General features: G+C 34.5%; 1 protein-coding gene across 1 annotated transcript; it reads left to right on the top strand.

The window, feature by feature from the left end:
* Positions 1–9579: 9579 nt before the first annotated feature.
* Positions 9580–14205, top strand: LOC112795715 (DEAD-box ATP-dependent RNA helicase 37). Its single transcript, XM_025837843.2, has 7 exons — positions 9580–9863; positions 10147–11013; positions 11109–11192; positions 11624–11866; positions 12040–12207; positions 12409–12522; positions 12981–14205. Exons 2-7 carry the CDS (start codon positions 10264–10266, stop codon positions 13464–13466), a joined length of 1845 nt encoding a protein of 614 aa, XP_025693628.1. The 5' UTR covers positions 9580–9863; positions 10147–10263; the 3' UTR covers positions 13467–14205.
* The last annotated feature ends 5480 nt before the right edge of the window (positions 14206–19685 follow it).

Raw genomic sequence — 19685 nt, 5'->3', positions numbered from 1 at the left:
AAATAATTAAATAATATTAAAGACTGAACAAAGGCAGAATTTTATTGTACAAATAGCATTTTTCTATTGTGAAACTTCTAATGTGAATGATATCGTCGAAAGAGCAATATCTCAAGTCCATGTTTTTGAGATGGATGGCGGCGAACATGTCATATCCCTATGCTCGAACTCTGACTTATGCTGAGTTTCTAATCAAGTTTGTTTGGAAGGACGATTCTTTAAAGTGGTTTCCTTGAAAGTAAGGCTTCACAATTGGAAGGTTGACTCATGTATCTACAGGTAACGACGAGTTTATATTCAATTTTGATCTTATTTATTTGATTATTTAAATTTAAAATCTTAACAGCATGTATCCCACGTCCATTTTATTCGATTTATCTACACTAGAAAATAAATGTTCAAATAACTTTCAGCAGTTATAATTTGTAGATTATACAATTTTAGAATTGTTCTATATTTTTTAGAAAAATTAATCTTATACGGATGTGTAGCTACATAATAATTGAAATCGCATAGCCTAATCCATTTAGCAATTTAAAAGGGGATTTTAACCAAGTTTTTTGTAACAAATACCGAAGAATATTACCAACGACTTCTCTTGAATACTCAAAGAGGATGTATGAATTTTTGAGATATAAGAATAGTAGGAGGAACAATTTATGCTACGTATAGAGATGCATGCTTCGTCCTTGGACTCTTGCAAGATGATAGAGAATTCATGGATGCAATTAAGGAAGCATGCTCGTGAGTCTCATGATCATATATTAGAAGGTAATTTGTCATTCTATTAACATCCAACAATATCTCAAGACCAGAACTTGTCTGTGATAGATGTTGGCATGAACTCTCAAATGATATTTTGTATCGATAGAGAATCGTGATGAACATGAGGGGTAAGTTTTTATAATTACAATTATAAAAGTTCTTCATTATTGATCATTTTTAGTTTGGTTGAATTTTTACAGTATCGTATAATATGCAGAGTTAACCATATCAGATGATGAGATTAATTAGTTGTGCTTAATGGATATAGACAAGATCTTACATTCCTATGGTAAAACCTTGAAAGACTATCCTCCTATGCCTTTAGCAACTGAAGTTGATAGTTCTTTGTTAACCAAAAGGGTTATCAAGGAAGAGCTAAAATTTAACAGGGATGATTTAAAGAAAAATGCTTCAGACATGTTAACCATCGCAACACCTAAGCAGAAATATTATGATGAAATTGTTACAAATGTGTATTATGATGAAGGAGTTTTTTCTTTGTGTATGGTCATGGGGGTACTGGAAAAACATTTCTCTAAAACCTTATGTCTGTTGAGATTTGCTCAAGGGGTGATATTGTGTTAAATATTGCTTCAAGTGGTATTGCATCTTTACTTCTTCCCAATGGAAGAACGACACACACAAGGTTCAAAATACCGCTGAATATAACTAAGGATTTTGTATGTAACATCAAACCTGGTTCCCCTCAAGTAATACTGCTGTTGAAAGCCAAACTTATAATTTGGGATGAGACTCCAATGGTTATTAGGTACTGCTATAAAGCTCTTGATAAAAGCTTAGGTGATATCATGAGATTTTCTCCAACATATAACAAAGATTTTCCCTTTGGAGGAAAAGTGGTTGTACTAGGTGGAGACTTAAACAAATTCTTTCTATCATTTCACGAGGATCGGGACAAATTAATCTTCCCTTTGGAAGTTTTGTCAGGTGTTCAAACTAACAAAAAATATGAGATTCTCTGTAGGAACGACTATTTCAGATCAAGATGAGAAAGAGCAATTTGGTGAGTGCTTATTGAAAGTTTATGATGGTCTAATATGTGACAATATAGATGGTGAATCTGAGATATGTCTTCCAGGAGATATTGTTATTCCTTCTTCGGACCAGGCATTTGATAAGTTGGTTCATTTTTCTTATCCAAATATTTTGGATAACATGTCCTCAAAGAATTTTTTCAAAGCAAGAACTATATTGGCTCCCACGCTGGACGTCGTTGAAGATGTCAACAACCATCTGATGGCTATCATTCCTAGAGAAAAAAATTATATCTTAGTTCGAATTCGATTTGTATGAATGAAGAAAATATGGAGAGTCAACTAGATCTCTATGGTCTTGAATTACTGAATAGCATAAATTGCTCTGATTTGACTCCACATAAATTAATACTCAAGATTGGTGTTCCGGTGATGTTACTGAGGAATTGACCAATCTAGTGGTCTTTGTAATGGTACAAGGCTACAAGTTAGGAAACTTAGAAATCATGTCATAGAATGTAAAATTTTAACGGGTAACAATGTTGGTCATATTACTTTAATTCCAATAATGAATATGGTACCAACAAATGAAACCGTCCCAGTTAGATTCCAACGAAGACAGTTTCTCATAATAGTATCATTTGCCATGACAATTAATAAGTCTCAGGGACAAACTTTATCTCATGTTGGATTGTACTTGTCCAAACCAGTTTTTACACATGGCCAACTATATGTGGCACTTTCAAGAGTTAAGTAAGAGAGGTTTAAAAGTTTTACTTATGAATCACGTAGGAATGTTTGCAAATTCAACCATCAATGTTGTTTATAGAAAAATCTTTGAAATAATAGGATTCTAATATAAATATTTTAATTTTATTTTAAATTCTATATCAATGTATATTGTATAATTATTTTACTTAAAAAAAGTGTAAAATAATTATTACTCACTATTTTTAAATTAAACTTTAATTTTAATAATAATTTTATAAATTTCTTAACATAATAATTATTTTGTGTTTTTATTTAAATATCTAAACATATAAATTTTTTTCACTTTTATAAATTTTTTCGTGCTGAGCACGGGTTCATACACTAGTTAAATATTAATTTTTAACTCTTTTTAGTAAGTTAGGTAAACACTTTTAGACACCATAACAATCATCTTAATTTAATATGTTGTAAAAATATTATGCTTGTACTTATTACTTCTATTGTTTGTCTCTCGTATTGCTATATTGAATGGTTCTGACCATCGTCGAGCCACTAATGTCAGCACCAAATCAGATGCTCAACAAACGAAGTTTAACCTTCCCGTCTGTTGAGATTAAGGATGATTAATTATGATAATTAGAGAATTAGTCTTGGTTTTAAGAGGGCTATATAAGTAGAGAGGAAAAACTCTATTGAGAGAATGACTCATTTATTTTACTAAAACTAAATTCAATATTTTCTATTCTTTAGTTTTTCAATTTTCCCTTCTTTCGTTCTATTCTTCTGCAATCAAAATTACTGCTGCAAAATTCCTTTTATGGTATCAAGAGCAACAGGTGTTTGATCCATAGCTTCCCCCCAATGAAGATTCTGCCAATTCCAACAACACTCTTCCCTCCTCTTCTGTTATCAACAATTTTTTCACAAATTTCTTCAATCAGAGACCTTTTCACCTGATTAGTAACAAACTTGGTGAGAATAATCACAAGACTTTGGCAACAGCAAACTCTCTTTGCAATTTGAGGACAAAATCTTAAAGATCATATCCATCCAACACGAATTCCTCCTCAATTTGATTCCATGGCAAATCAGCAAGTTGGGATTGACAAGATCTTAGTCACAATCTTGTATGACACGTTGCATAGGTTTATAGGCCTCATTTGCTTAAGGCTAGTAACTGATTCCACCTTAGGAATGAGAGTGACAAGTGTCTCGTTAATCTCAGAAACACTATTGGGATTTAAAAAATATTTTCCACTAGTTTGCATATCTTTGGTCCAACATAATTCCAATTATTCTAGTAAAAAATAGTATGGATACTATTTTTAGACCTCCCATACTAAAAACAAACTTTTTGATTTTCTAGGAAGTGACATCCCTGCCAATAGAAACAAGATCAAAATTATTTAAAGTAGAAAAAGATTTACTAACAATAAAGGGACAATCAAGAATATCATTAAAATAAAGAAATGAGTAGAAGAAAGTAGCCATGTTTTCCAGCACATTGCCGTCAGTTATCTAATTTCCATTATCATCTTGCATAGAAATCACTTTATTCCTTCTTATTCTAACTAAAATAGTTCCATGAAAATATTTTGTATTACAATCCCTGCATTCAATCCATTTGCATCTTGATTTTTGGTACTACATAATCTCTTCTTGAGCAAGAATATTTTCATATTCCTTCCAGAGGTTGACTTAGGAGATTTTCTAAAAAATAATTGCTGCTGTGACCGAGACTATTGACAATCCCTTGTAGCATTCTCATAATTCTATCTTTTTTTCTAAGAATATTACCAAACATCAAATGGTTCCATTTTTTCCGGGGATCTTTGAAAATCAACAATGCAATTAGTCCAAGAATTTTGCACTCTCTAGCTGTTAGAGACCATATTCTCAAACTCCAGATGCATTAACCAGGCTGTCAAAAACCTGAAAAGTCTCTTTCTCCTATTAGTTTGATCTGCAGCAAGGAGTTAGAGGCATAAGGGAGTATGGTTAGACTTAAGCATGGGCAAATGCTTGATTCTAGCTTCTGAAAAATTAATTTGCCAATCCACATTACACAATCCCTTATCTAGCCTTTCCACAAGGTTATCCTTTTCCATGTGTATGGCTAACCAAAAAAACCCAAATCAAATGGATCAGTGCTTATAATGCAGGATTGGAACTCAGTACGAACCCCCTGACCCTGACTCAAAGCTCCTCCTCTAGGTTCACAAGAATGCAAAAGGGCGTTAAAATCACCCAAAAGGCACCAAGGATCTTCATAGCTCAAGCAAATGTCATAGATATTCTGCCATAATTCTCTTCTTAAACTTCTCTGAGGACTTCCATAAATAGTAATGATGTTCCAAGGAATAAAATCTTTCTCCTTCACCCTCATATGGATAAATTGCATATGAGACTTGAGAATATCAACTTCCCAGAAACTCAAATCTCAGAGCATCCATATGCCACCAGAAAAGCCTCTGACTTCCTCCACAAAGTGGCTATCAAAGCCTAATTTCTCACGATTTTTTTTCCTGTCCCCACTAATATGGGTTTCCACAAGAATCAGGAAACTAGCTTCATATTGCCTCTTGGAATCTCTTATTAGGGAAGGGAAGGAGTTACCACCCACCCCACGACAGTTCCAACATAACAGATTCATCATTAAAAAAGAGAAGAAAAAGGGTGTTACCAGAGACATAAGCTAACGATTCGGAGTGACCTTATTCCCTTCTAATTCAGACATATCACCACCGGCACTAGTACTTGTACCCATCGTTGCCACTGCATCCTCCATGTTAGTATCCGACAGTTTATCTATCAATTTATCGGTTTTGTATGAATAACCCTCCATCACCATCGTTTTGGTAATTTGGAGTTGGGAATGTCTCTGATTAAGAAAGGAATTTGTCATAAGATGATTTTCGAAGACTTGCTAGATCATATTTGAAGCTTCAATAGCTTCCTTTTACTCTTGATTTAGCCTTTGCATGTTGTCAAGCATAATTTGTTCCATGAGGTTCTTCTCTTTCTTTTTTCTTTTAGTCAGATAGATTGGACAACCTCCAATCCTAGGTACTACACAATACACCCACACACTCCTCACACACTTACCACACGTTACAGCAACAGCTAGGAGATTTTTTTAATCAATTGTAACCAGTTGAACTTAAACTGTCATTTGAGCTATAACTTATTGGCAAAGTAAAAGCTTGCAACACCCCATTACCCTAAACCTTACCTCTAGCCGTAAAGCAAAGGATAATAAGGTGTCACAACAGTTCTAAAGCTCATACATTAATGAATATAGGAAGAAATAATGATACTATGATCCCGATGAAGGAATAAAGTTCAAAATCGCGTAAATAAATTTACAAAACGTGAAGCGTTCACACATGATAACTAAAAGTGTAAGGCACAAGATACAACATGAGACTTAATAATAATAGTCAAGATAGCTATATATAAGTATGATAAACATAGAGTACTAATCGCAACCCACGGAGTTTAGGCCGACTAGTCATATATAGAAATAACAGAGTTTTTTGGGTTAAAACAGTTTATACAACTTATCTTTCAAAATAAGCGTCTAAGGCAACAGAGTATAATAACAAAAGTGAGAGAACTACAATATATGAACCAAAACACAAAGATAACAAAAGATCCTCCGCGCTGTCACCATTTGCAAACTCACCGAGGTAGGTTGCGACTTGCATCTGAAAAATAACAACAACATATGGTATGAGAACCGGAGGTTCTCGGTATGATAACAGTGCCTAATATATAAGATATAAGATTTCGGAATGTCAAAGGCAACCATAGAACTTCACATCACAAATATTCAAGCTTAACAAAAATAAATAACTTAAACCAAACACCATAAACAGGGTTATCTAAACTTAGGATATTTCTAACTAATACTAATCACACCACTGTATCCCACAGCCTTCACCAACCTAACCTCCATGCGAACCCGTCGCCACCGCCTCCCGATCCTCCTTGACGCCAGTAAAACACATTGAATGCATACAAGTAAAGCATATTTAATATTCATGTATAACAGGTAAATCAATTAGCATATAGACATATTTTTCAAATATAACTCAAGTAATCAAAGCAAGCACGCATGTAAAAGATGCATATGATGAATATTTACCCTATTTTGGCTCGTGACATCACTTGTCAGTTTAGAATGCCAACCCGACACATCTCCAGGGATGTTGCCTTTCTACCACGCTAGGGATATAGTGCCCTGCACACTATTGGCCCGTAGATATAGTGTCCGGCTCACTCTTTCGGGTTCTAGTGTCCAAGTTCACTCTTGCGGCAGAAAGGTTATGTGAGCGGGAGACTGCCTTAGTCCTCACACCTCAACATAGGCGGGAGACTGCCTTGGCCCCTACACCGGCACCGCTACCTCGACAAGCGGGAGACTGCCACAGCCCTTGCCCGAGGCGCATAGCGACTTGCCAATCATAACAATTCAGTAATACAGCACAACTCATAGCACAATTCCATTTACAGACTTTCCATTAACCATAATCCTTCATTTGCAAGTTCCAAACTCATCATCCATCATCAATATCTCAAGGTCATCATCAACCCGGCTCCCCATTAGCTAACAAGACAAAACCATCCAACTGACATACCGAGCCTAAGTCACCGTCTTCTAAAACCAGTATATAAATATATTAATCTCAAACATAAATCCATCTATACTAGTCTTAGGGCCTAATTACTAGTCACAAGTCTTAAGGAGAAGTTAAAGAAATATAGAAAGTTAGAGAACCTTTAAAAGTGAAGAAAAATACATTTAAGCAAAATAGGGGTTGTGCGTACGCACCCCCTATCGTGTGTACGCACATGTTGAAGAAAGTGCGTCCGCGTACGAGTGCCAATATGCTGCGTTGGCATCCCAAAAAAATTGGACCATTCCATGTACGCATGCATGGGCCGCGTATGCGAGAAGGCTTGGCAGAGACGCACGTCCGCGTATGCATGTACCTCAGATGGTAGAAAAATGTCAAGTTGCAGAAATTTCAGTTTTAAACACCAAACTTTAAACGTCAATAACTTCCTCCGTTTTTCTCAATCTTTATATCATTTTGAAGCTCTTGAAATCATCTCTAATTTAAAATAAAAATCATTCAATTTCAATATCCGAGACTCAAGTTATGATCTGCCAAAACTCACCAAAAATTAAGTTTTATACAAAAACATAAAAGTTCTCAAATTTCCAAATTCCATAACCAAACCAACCAAAACATACCCAAACATTCCAAACTCAACCAATTCAATACCAAAACATACTAAATCCAGACCCAAAGTCCCTCAATTACTTTCTTACCATTTCATTCAAGATTACCTCCTCTCCACTCAATAAACCCATATATCTAATAAAATCTCAATTTTAAACATACCACTCCAACAATTTCCATAATTTCACGCACGCATGCACACACGCATATATCGTCCTCAATACTCATCAAACTCAAAGATCGTCAACAATTCTCAATAACATCATTAATCAATACCAATAATCAAAATCATCACAATCATCAAATTCATCATACATCATCAAATCCACAATCATCAACAACCATTTTCATCCTATTTTAAGGTCCACTAGCCTAAAGTTCATGAAACATTACATATTACATAAAGAAAACTGAAATCATACCTTGGCCAATTATCCTCCACGCACAAAACCACTTCTGTGATATTGTTGCACATTGCTTGCACCTTTCATAAAAGTTCGAGAATCTTTCCCAATTTGAGCTCCTTTGGTAGTCGTCAAAGATTTCTTCATAATTTGCCTCCGCACCATCATCTAAGACCCAAAGATTGACCTTTTGATTTGTTTCTTGATAATTAGTAGATACTTGATTATCTTGATGATCCACGTTACCATTACAATTAATGCCTGAATTATGATTGGCTTTGTTCCATTAGAGCCATCGACAGCATTTTGGCCTTCCCAGTCACCTTGGTCGACATGATTCTCACTGCAATCATTAACTCTATGACCATACTTTTCACACAAGAAACATATTAAGTGTAACCCTTTATACTCAATGTTGAGAATGTTCCCTAGCTTCGAAATGCACAGAAAAAAATTTTCTTAAAAGATCGATTTCCATGCAGATCTTAGCAAATCTCCCTCGAGAATCGATAGATGTAACTTTATCGATTTTGAGCATAGTCCCTAAGGCTAAGCCGACCCTCTAAAGAAAGAGGTGGTTGTATAATTCAATTAGTAGATTTGGTATACATATCCATGCTGCTATCTTTTTTATAACATTTTTTGATAATAGAAAAAAAGGTCTTCATATTTGAACAATCAGATAATGTTTGATGATCATCCATGAGCTTTTAGTGAGAGCATAAGAGTAATTCCCTCATCTGAAAAATGAACAAAAAATAGTTACGATCCATATCAATAACATTAATCTTACCTTTCTTGACCTCGTCTCTATTGAGACGTTGTTCCATGAAAGCTAGGTGAACTCTTTTGCCCAATACTTTGACAATGAGTGCCGCGTGCCATGATTTGTACCATTCGTCAAACTCATCCTTTGATACTGGAATAATTAGGCATAGATCAAAACTCGCGGCTTCTTTGACTTGATCATCATTATCCTGGTACCAACGATCTTCCGAATTCAACGTTTTTTCATCTACTTCCTCCTCTATTATATCTGTAAAGTTTTTCATTGGAGGTCTTGAAGGAGTGAAGAAAGAATCCTTATAAGAGTATTTTTTAACCGTTGAAAAGTTATATGTGGCAACATCCACCACTTCCATACATTCTCCCAATTGTTTTAAGTCGACTTCTTCTTAGAGTTTTAGTACTTTGTTGCACCAGATCTTTTTCTTGGGTTGAAACCCTAGGTGAGCTTGTGCTAGAAGGTTTCATAACTCGGATGTATTTTTCTCTTATGAGAAACTCTACTTTTAGTAGAGGCACTCTACTGGTTAAATTTAAAAGAATATAAAAAAATTTAAAAAAACCAAAAAAATAAAGAAGCAAATGTTTAATTATTAATTTTTTTAAAAACAAAAAGTGAGTAGCGAATAAATATATCATTAATAACCACTTCTGTGCATAGACTCATTTGAAAACGGTGACTTATAAATGTTTGAGAGTAAAAATAAATTGAATTCGAATAAGAATTGTTGAATTTAAATTTAAATGAAACAATAAGAGGGGCCGCACGCCGCATCAAGAGGCAGAAAAGATATTTTTGTATGCGAGTTTGAAGGTTGTGTGTCGCTCTCTCCGTGGTGTCTCCAAATACATAGAAGCCAGAATTAGGGTTTCTCCATCTTCCCTTTCCAATATTCCTTCCTTCCAATTCAGGGTTTTAATAAATCTCTCAAGTTTCAAGAATACAGATACAGGTTCCTTCTCTTCTCCTCCTTATTCATTCAAACTCCTGTTACTTTTGCTGCATTGCGTTTTGCTTCCCCATTCTAGATCACCTTGCTTATCCAATCATCTGTTTGCACCGTTTTTAGGGTATTGAAACTCGCCCTACGTTTTGTCTTTGTGTTCATAAATGTGGACACCAGCATTGTTGTGCATATTTATACCCTTTTCTTTTTCCCAATTGTTTTATGCTTGCGTTATTGAATTATAGTTCCTGTTTCTGTTAGGTGCTGATTTGGGTTCGTTGTATTGCAGGGTTTGATTAGGGTTTTTCTATTTCTATCGAGGGTTTTGATTTGGGCAACTAAGGACACGAAGGAAGAAAAGGGCTTTCTTTTGGAGTGGTTTTTTTCCCCTTGCTTGTGATTGACTATGCGAGCTTCATGGGCTGATTTGGCTGCGAATACTGCAGCTGAGAACGCAGGTGCTGGTACTTCAGCCAATAATGCTGGAACTGGTAACAGTTTACCTCCTTCAAGGTCTACTTATGTGCCTCCGCATCTGAGGAACCGGCCGCCTTTGGCTGAATCACCTGCTCCTCCGTATAGTGGCAGTACAACTTCTGGTTCTGGGGCTGGTACAGCTAATGCTGGATCACGTTGGGGTGCACCTCGTGCTGAGTACCGTTCTGGGGTTGGCGGCAGTGGTGGCCGAGGAAGTGCATGGGGGAACAGAAGTGGGGGTTGGGATCGCGGAAGGGACCGTGAGGTCAATCCATTCGGAGATCAGGATGATACGGAGCAAGCATTTAATGAGCAAGAGAACTCGGGGATAAATTTTGATGCCTATGAGGACATTCCGGTGGAGACAAGCGGGGATAATGTGCCACCACCTGTGAATACATTTGCTGAAATTGACTTGGGTGAAGCGCTTAATCTTAATATAATGAGGTGCAAATATGTTAAGCCGACGCCTGTTCAACGGCATGCCATACCAATTTCCCTTGCTGGAAGGGATTTGATGGCCTGTGCACAGACTGGTTCTGGAAAGACAGCTGCTTTCTGTTTCCCAATTATCAGTGGAATTTTGAGGGGCCAACCTGTGCAAAGGCCACCTCGCGGGGTGCGTACAGTTTATCCACTTGCCCTTGTTCTCTCACCAACTAGGGAGCTATCAATGCAAGTGAGTTGATTATATTGACTATGTATTGTGACATATTTAAATTTGGTGCAGTTTTGCAGTGAAAATATATGGGAAATGTTGTGATTTGGTTTCAGATACATGAAGAGGCTAGGAAGTTTGCATATCAAACAGGGGTTAAGGTGGTTGTTGCTTATGGCGGAGCTCCAATAAACCATCAGGTTTCTTTTCAATTGTTTATCTTTTTTTGGTTCTCTGTTCTCTTTTACCTAGGATTAGTTATGCTACTATTGATGCTATTTTTGATAGATGCTTCAATTTTTGTCGTAGTTGCTCCATTGAATGATCTATGTTCTCCACCTAATGAGATAGGGTATGAGTGTTTATGAACTACAGTTTCTTTGGAAATGTGAAGATGTGCTAATTAGCCATAAATTATCAATCATAGTTTGAGAGTATCTGGAAATTTTATAAACATGTCACTGTAGCTGGTGTGCTTTTGTTCTTGCTGCAAATTTGGCTGAATTGATCCAATTTGGAGGCTAGAGTCTAGATGCTGTATAGCCCATAATGTAATATCTTACTTATCAATGCAGTATGAACATTTAGTATCTGATATATATATCTCACTAATAAGTTATGAATTTTCCAGCTACGAGATCTTGAGAAGGGGGTGGACATTCTCGTCGCCACTCCTGGAAGACTGGTAGATTTGCTGGAGAGAGCTAGAGTTTCACTTCAGATGATCAGATATCTTGCACTAGATGAGGCAGATAGGATGCTGGATATGGGTTTTGAGCCACAAATAAGGAAGATTGTTGAACAAATGGATATGCCCCCTCCAGGTGTAAGACAGACTATGCTATTCAGTGCCACATTTCCTAAAGAGATACAGGTTTAGTTCATTCTTTAAATTTCTGGAAGACCTTTTATCTATGTTAGCAAGATATGCTTTTAGTGTATTGTAGGACTTGGGAGCGTCGCTTATCTGAGAAACATATATTTTATTTTTCTCTCTCAGTTGTGAACATATCTGAATTATTGTTGTAATTTATGGTTGACATGCAGAGACTAGCCTCCGATTTCCTGTCAAGATACATTTTTCTCGCTGTTGGAAGAGTTGGGTCAAGTACCGATTTAATTGTCCAGAGAGTCGAGTATGTTCAGGAGTCTGACAAGAGAAGTCATCTTATGGACCTTCTTCATGCACAGAGAGCAAATGGTGTTCAAGGAAAGGTATTATCTCATTCTGATTTCACAGAAAGTGAATTTCCTCTCCTTTTCCTTTTATCTTTGCTCTCTCAGGTGTGATGGTTACCTCTGATGGATGAACTACTGTGATTTTGGATTGTATAGTTTCTGAACTTTATATTAAACTCTAGAAAAATGACTCACTAGAGATTAAATCTATTTCATGCTTGATTTCCTGTAATGCAGCAAGCTTTGACATTAGTTTTTGTGGAGACAAAGAAGGGAGCCGATGCACTGGAACATTGGTTGTGCATGAATGGTTTTCCAGCTACTACTATTCATGGAGACAGGACCCAGCAGGTTAGTCGGTTGTAAACATGTATATTTCAGACCGACATCTTAAGTATAGAATTGGGTTTCTCTCATAGGCAATGGGTTAATAGTTTTGACTTGTTTTTTAGACCTACAACATCTTCGTATTAGAACTGGCTTTTCTGTCATATGCAAATAGGTTTTTGCTTGTTTCCTCTTGGTGTCCCTGTTCTTGTTGATCAATTCCCTGTCTATTATCATATCGTTTTTCTGATTTATTATTAGTTTGTATGAAGGTGAAGGCTGCATTTATTTTGCTGTCTCTCTCCCTTGTAAAAGCTGACTTCCTTTTCAACTTGTTACAATCATTAGTTTGAAAGTCTTTACATCAAATTCGTATGCTAGTTATTTTTCTTTTTTTGGTGAGAATTGTATTGGTTGTGTTATATATATTTTTTTATGCTTGGGATTTGTATATATACTTAGCTGTTTGTGAATGCCTGCAGGAAAGAGAAATGGCGTTAAGGTCATTTAAGAGTGGGAACACACCCATATTGGTTGCCACTGATGTCGCTGCACGTGGTCTTGATATTCCTCATGTTGCCCATGTGGTTAACTTTGACCTTCCAAATGATATTGATGACTATGTACACCGGATTGGAAGGACAGGACGTGCTGGAAAGAAAGGCCTCGCAACTGCGTTCTTTAATGACAACAATGCCTCCCTTGCAAGATCTTTAGCAGAACTAATGCAGGAAGCAAATCAAGAAGTGCCCGCATGGCTCTCACGGTATGCTGCTCGATCTTCATTTGGAGGTAGGAACCGTCGTTCGGGAGGAGGGCGTTTTGGTGGCCGAGACTTTCGAAGAGATGGTTCTTTCAATAGGGGTGGTTCTGATTACTACAATGCTGTAAACAGCAGTGGTGGATATGGGGCATCTGGTGGATATGGTGGAGCATATGGTCCCGGGGCATCCAGTGCATGGGATTGATTACCACCACCCAATAGACTATACATAGAGATTAGGTGCGGATGTACACCCATAGAATGATTTTTCTCCCCTCCCCCACTTTTTTTAATTCTTTAAAATTTCTTGTCTTCAATTTACTCTTGCCCTTCTAGTATCCTAGCCATCATTGTTTTGAACAGTTATGCTAATCATCGAGGGAGACGGTGGTGTAGCGGTAATTATTACCACAAAAATAGGGGGTTGTAAAATGTTGATTGGTGTTAGTAATGGCGGTGGCTAACATATTAGGAGTTTCTTTTTACATCTTTATCATTATGGGCAGTAAGTTTGGTGGGGGATTGTTTGTAGAGCATGCAGTGGGGAGCTTTACATGCAGTCGAATCTATTTTCCTACACAATATATGTTTGCCATTTTAACATTCCCTACTCAGTTGAGGCGAAGTTTTGTTGTATCGGTGGTGGCTGAAATGAGTGGAAGATGATTTCAGGGTTGACATTGATCTTACTATTGCTGATTAGTACTCGTTGACGTTCAAGGTTTGGATTTAATATATTTAGCTTATGCTTGGTTGGATTGAGATGGGTATAATGATATTTACATTCATTGAAGGTTCAGGTGTTAAAGACATAAAATCCATTAGAAAGTATAGCGTTTATTTTCTTTGGTAATACTGATTTGGCTCCTTTATAAAGGGGGTTTGTAATATGATTAAATTTGACACTAACCAATTTTGGATTATTTATTTGGATTCGCACACAACGCAACTAACTCATTATAATTAGTTAGAAATTGTCAATTTTACAAATCTTCTGCTCAATTTGTGCTTATTTCAGGGTTTCCTAGAACTATTTCTACTTACATTTTTTTTTCTTGGGGTGTTAGTCCTGTTGATTATTAAGAAGGAAAAAAATTGCAAATTTCCTAACTTTTCTTAGTTAAATCCGATTAAATACAGATAAACTACTATTGAGGAAAATTGAAAGGATCCCCAAATCATTTCAGAGTTTGTTAGGCATTGTTGGAATCGGTGCACCAATTTGCATTTTGCAAACCGTCACCTAAACCACTTGCCTTTTTCAAGTGTAATGATTGCGCGCAACACTTGGGAAAAAAAGGAATTCATCAAAGAAAAGTATAGGAACCAAGTATGTAACCAGCCAAAAATTGAACAATTCAATTCATTATAACCAATGAAAGTGTGTAATCACCGGAACCAGCCAAAAATTGAACAATTCAATTCATTATAACCAATGAAAGTGTGTAATCACCGGAGGTTTTGGAGGAGCTGCTCGGACTGCCTGGTATGCTAACGCTCCTCCTATCAATGGAACCAAGAAAAGTGCATTTGTTTTTAATGCCATTGTTTTGGGAATAAAAAAAGGAGGCCACCTTCGACAAATTTATTGCGGTGGTCGATGAAACAAAACTCGTGTCAGAACTCGGAGGAGCAACCTTGCGATGTCGATGGAGGTGGTGCAGTTTTGCGGAAAGTACAATATGGTTTAGTTTCAGGAGTTGTTCAAGGAAGGAGTGGTGGAGTACGGGCTGATTTTGAACAATTGCAAAAATATGTATATAAAAATATCTATTTAATATAAAAAAACATCCTAATGCTTAACAAAAGAAATGTCCAGCTATGAGATTTAAAAAAAATCATATAATTCTTAAAAACATAGAAATATCCACATCAGTAATACAAAAAATTTGAAAAATACATTAAAAAATATCTATTTAATATGAAAAAGAAACATCATAATGTTTAGCAGAAGAAACATCCATGTATATCAACTTACTTTTATTAAGACGGTTTCGAAAGCGAATCCATTAAAAGGTTGGTAGAAGTTGGCTGGACCTTAGTTGGTTCCCTAGCGAAACTCATTGATTAATTAGTTTAAATACAAGGTATAAGGAGGAAAATATTAGTAACTTAACGATAAAATAGACTATAACAACAATATTCTCTAATCATGCTGAAATACTTGTCCACAAAATAGATTATAACAACAATATTCTCTAATCATGCTGAAATACTTGTTATGCATGAAGTAAGTCGCGAGTGTTTTTGGTTCAGAGGGTTGATTCAATATATTCAATCATCTTATGGATTGTCCAAAATAGCTCCAACTATTTTGCATAAAAATAATATAGCATGCATTGCTTAACTTAAATGTGGATACATCAAAGTGATAGAATAAAGCATATTTTTTTTCAAATTTTTTTCACTTATGATCTTCAAAATCAATGAACAATTGATTTTCAACAGATTTGTTCAAGTGATAATTTAGCAGATGTATTCACAAAATCACTTCTAACTTCTTCCTATAAAAAATTAATACACCAAATCAGAATTTATTGATTTGGAGATCTTAAATGATGTTGTTACCAAGAGGGAGAAATACTATACTTTTTTTATTGATTAGAGTTTTATTTTTATTGGATTTTTTTGACAAGATTTTTAATAAGACAGTTCTTATCACAAAGGATACTATACTTTTTTTTTTACTATGATTTTTTTCATTAAATTTTTTTAATAAGATTTTAATGAGGCAACATTCTAATGGACATCTAAGAATAGTGTTATAATATGGATATCTGTAATTAATGATCCATGACTTTTTCAACCATTCAATTTCATCTTGGGCAGCTTAAGTTTTCAAAGGTGGATGGTTTAAATTTTTAAAGTTGGATTAAACATTAATGACGATAGGAACTAGATTTGTATATGCATAAAGGCCAATTCTATGATGAAGTAACCTTTGCTTGCACAAAGTAAAGAGAAGTACTTACTCTTATTTAAAAAAATAAAAGTATATACACTACAAAAAAAAATTATTAGAATAGTGACGATTTTTAATGACCAACAAAATTAGTTGCTAATAGCGACTGATTTGACGATCGATATAGAATTTTTAGGACTAAAAAAAATTAGTCGCTAAATCAGTCGCTCAATTTCATTCAGCGATTATTTTAGCGACCAACAAAATAAGTCACTAATAGTAATTGATTTGGCGACCGATAGGTCTTCTCTATGACCAGAATAAAGGTGGTCGCTAAAATCGGTTTCTATTTTTTGACATAGCAACAAAGTTAGCAACCAAAACAAAGAAGTTAGTCTTTGGGTCTATCGGCCACAAATCAGTCGCTATTTATTAATTTAGCGACGAATTTTGCAATCAATAAAAAAATAGGTTGAAAATAGTTGGTCACTAAATCGGTTGCTAATAATTAAGAAAGCGATCGATTTAGTGACCAAATATAAAATACTAGTTTTAAAGCAATTGGTCATTATTTTTTAATTTAGCGATTGATTGAGCAACGAACGTATACTTAGATAAACATAGATGGTCACTAAATCGGTTGCTACATGTTTGGTTGCTATATTGGTCGCTAATTTAATCTTTAGCCACTGAATTAAGTACTAGTAAAAAATAATGTTATAAACTAGTCGGTAACTATTTTAAATATAACAAAATAGTAATTCCACCGTCGCTAACCCTAACACACCCACACCATCTCAAAAAGTACCACACTTCTCACCCTCCAGCACCGATGTGACCAGTGACAACCGCCAGAAGAACCTCACAACACAGCATGCAGAGCCATTGTCTTATGAGATCGCAGTGCCATTGCCATCTTCTCATGTAGCATTGTTGTCATCTTTGAGTTTGCAGCGCCGTCGTTGTCTTCTGAGCTCACAGCACCATCATCGCCCTCTTCTCATTTAGCACATCGTTGTCTTTTGAGTTCGCAGCGTCGTGGCCGTCATCTTTTGAGTTCGCAGTGCTGTCGCCGTCGTCTTTTGAGTTTGCAACGTCATCGTCGTCATCTTAATTAGCGTCATTCCTCTCTTTTTTTTCCATATTCTCTCATAAATTCCTTCTGTGATTTAACTTTTCATGAAATGATTCACATGTTTATTTGTTCCGTCTTTAATTCTTATATTACTAATTTTGTATTTCAATTCATGGTTTTACTAATTGAGATCTGTTGTATTTTTTTTTATTGCTCGCGTTGTTAATTTAAAATTAGGTATATATATTTGGACAATGTTTATTTAGAATATTTATTTTCTACTTCGATTTTTTTAGTCTAAATTGTTTGATGAAAGTTCTCGAACACTAACTTTATGTGTACATGATGTTCGATCTGAGTTTGACTTTTTAAAACCTGTGTAAGTAGTTAAAGATTCGTGTTTTTTATTTTTGGACAGCTATCGTTGATTGTCAGCATTTTGTTATGGACTTGGTGGCATTGTTTTAGATGATCTAAAAAAGAGTAAGGATAAGTCAACAACGTCATCAAATTTTCAACAAATGCATTTCTATGATTATCTGTGTAAGTCTATCGAAGGTTTGCATATTAATGTTGAACCATCTATTACAAAAATAAAAGTTTTGCATGTATAATTTTTAAATTTTTTTTGAAAATTAATATTTTTAAAATTTAAGTAGGTGTTCTATTTTATTTTTTTTCTTTTATTTTGAAGTATATTGTGTAATTTCCATTATATTTTAAGTTTTGTAATTATGTGAAGGTGTCTAATGGGTTAAAGTACTTTATTTTTTTTATTTAATTGTTTAATAATTGATATTTTGTTGTAGTTCTTAAAATGTGATTTGTTCATGTAATTAGTTAAGATGCACTATTATTAATGGACAAGTTATGGATATGAGTCAAGATCGTAATTAGATGTACAATAGACTTAGACCAAATTGAAAAGGTTTAACTAGTAAATTTATAAAAGGAATAAAATAATTTTTTTTTTTACTGAGAGATCAGTAGATTTGTCAAATAGACAAATTAACTGTCCTTATTTTAGGTGTAAAAACAAGGTTTATATGAAGTTTGAAGATGTAACAATTCATTTATATAGAAAAGAATTTGATTATAATTATTGGTTTTAGACAAGTTATGAAAAAGACAACCCAACCTTATGTGCAACCCTAAGCATAAAAGCTTGGAGTTGTGTATACTCTAATAGGATGGAAGAGTTTGTTTATGAACCTCGGAGTAGTGCACACCCTAACATTATTAAAGGACACTACTCTTAGCTGTAGCTTTCGTGGAAAAAAAATTTCTTGAAGCTATCAGAGTAAATATCAATTTGTTCTTTCAGATCTTTTTTGAGTTCAAAAAAATTTTGAGAAATGAAATGTTATTTTATTAAAGAACTTGTTGAAAAAAGTTCATGCAAACTACGTCAGACTACAATGAATAGGAGAAATTGTGTGTAATATTCTTTGTGTTTATTGGGATATTAATACTGAGTTTTTACAAAAACAAGGCAAGTTATATCAAACATCTGATGTAGAATATTCTGTGTTTATATCAAACATCTGATTACAACGAGATTGGAACATCTTTTTATATATTATTGGCTTAATTACCGTTACTCAATACAAAGCTAATATAGTAAAATTAAAAAAAAAATCATTTATGTTTATAATTTTATATACTTCAATTGTTGGAATTGTTTATTTTTGTTTATTTATATATTTGATAGAAAAATTTATTAAAAAAGACTCCAACACAATTAAAATTATTTACAAAGACTCACAAACATATAAAAAGAGATTTAAGTGGATAAAAAATCAAAACATATTGAGATGAGTCTACTTTAATAGTTGATTTCAAATCCTCAATTGTTTCCTATTAGTGTATGTTAGATTTCAAAATCTAGTAGATTACTATTTTAATAGGGATTTGTTGCTAAAATAAAATCTAGTAGAACATAAATCTAACACACGTACACTTAACTAATATGATTTCTAATCATGATTATTAATAAAAGTGGCTTCTAAATATAATTGGGCATTATTATATATACTTATGATAACATTTGGTGGAAAGACAGAGATGGAAAGACTGAGACTGAGAAATAGAAATTAAGAGATAGAGATTGAAAAAAAGTTCAGTATTCTGTTTGGTGTAAAATGGAGACAGAAATTGAAACAATAATAAAATTCTAATTTAATTTGTACAATGGATAAAATTAGAATTAATTAATTGAAATAAATGTATTTTAGGTATAAAATGTTATTAAAGTTTTAGTTTCCATCTTTAAAAATTTTAGTCCCCTGTGTCCTCATTTTTTGGAGGTACTAAAATACTGAAATTTTAAAAACAAAAATAAAAATTTTAGTACCAGTTTCTGAACCAACAAACATAATATTGAGTCTTAATTTTTTAATCTCTGTCTCAATACTTCAAAACAAACGCTACCTAAGGGTTATAATATA

Source organism: Arachis hypogaea, chromosome 4 (assembly GCF_003086295.3).
Source record: "Arachis hypogaea cultivar Tifrunner chromosome 4, arahy.Tifrunner.gnm2.J5K5, whole genome shotgun sequence".
Lineage (NCBI taxonomy): Eukaryota > Viridiplantae > Streptophyta > Magnoliopsida > Fabales > Fabaceae > Arachis > Arachis hypogaea.
The sequence above is the reverse complement of the archived record's forward strand: the minus strand, read 5'-3'. Positions and strand labels throughout refer to the sequence as shown.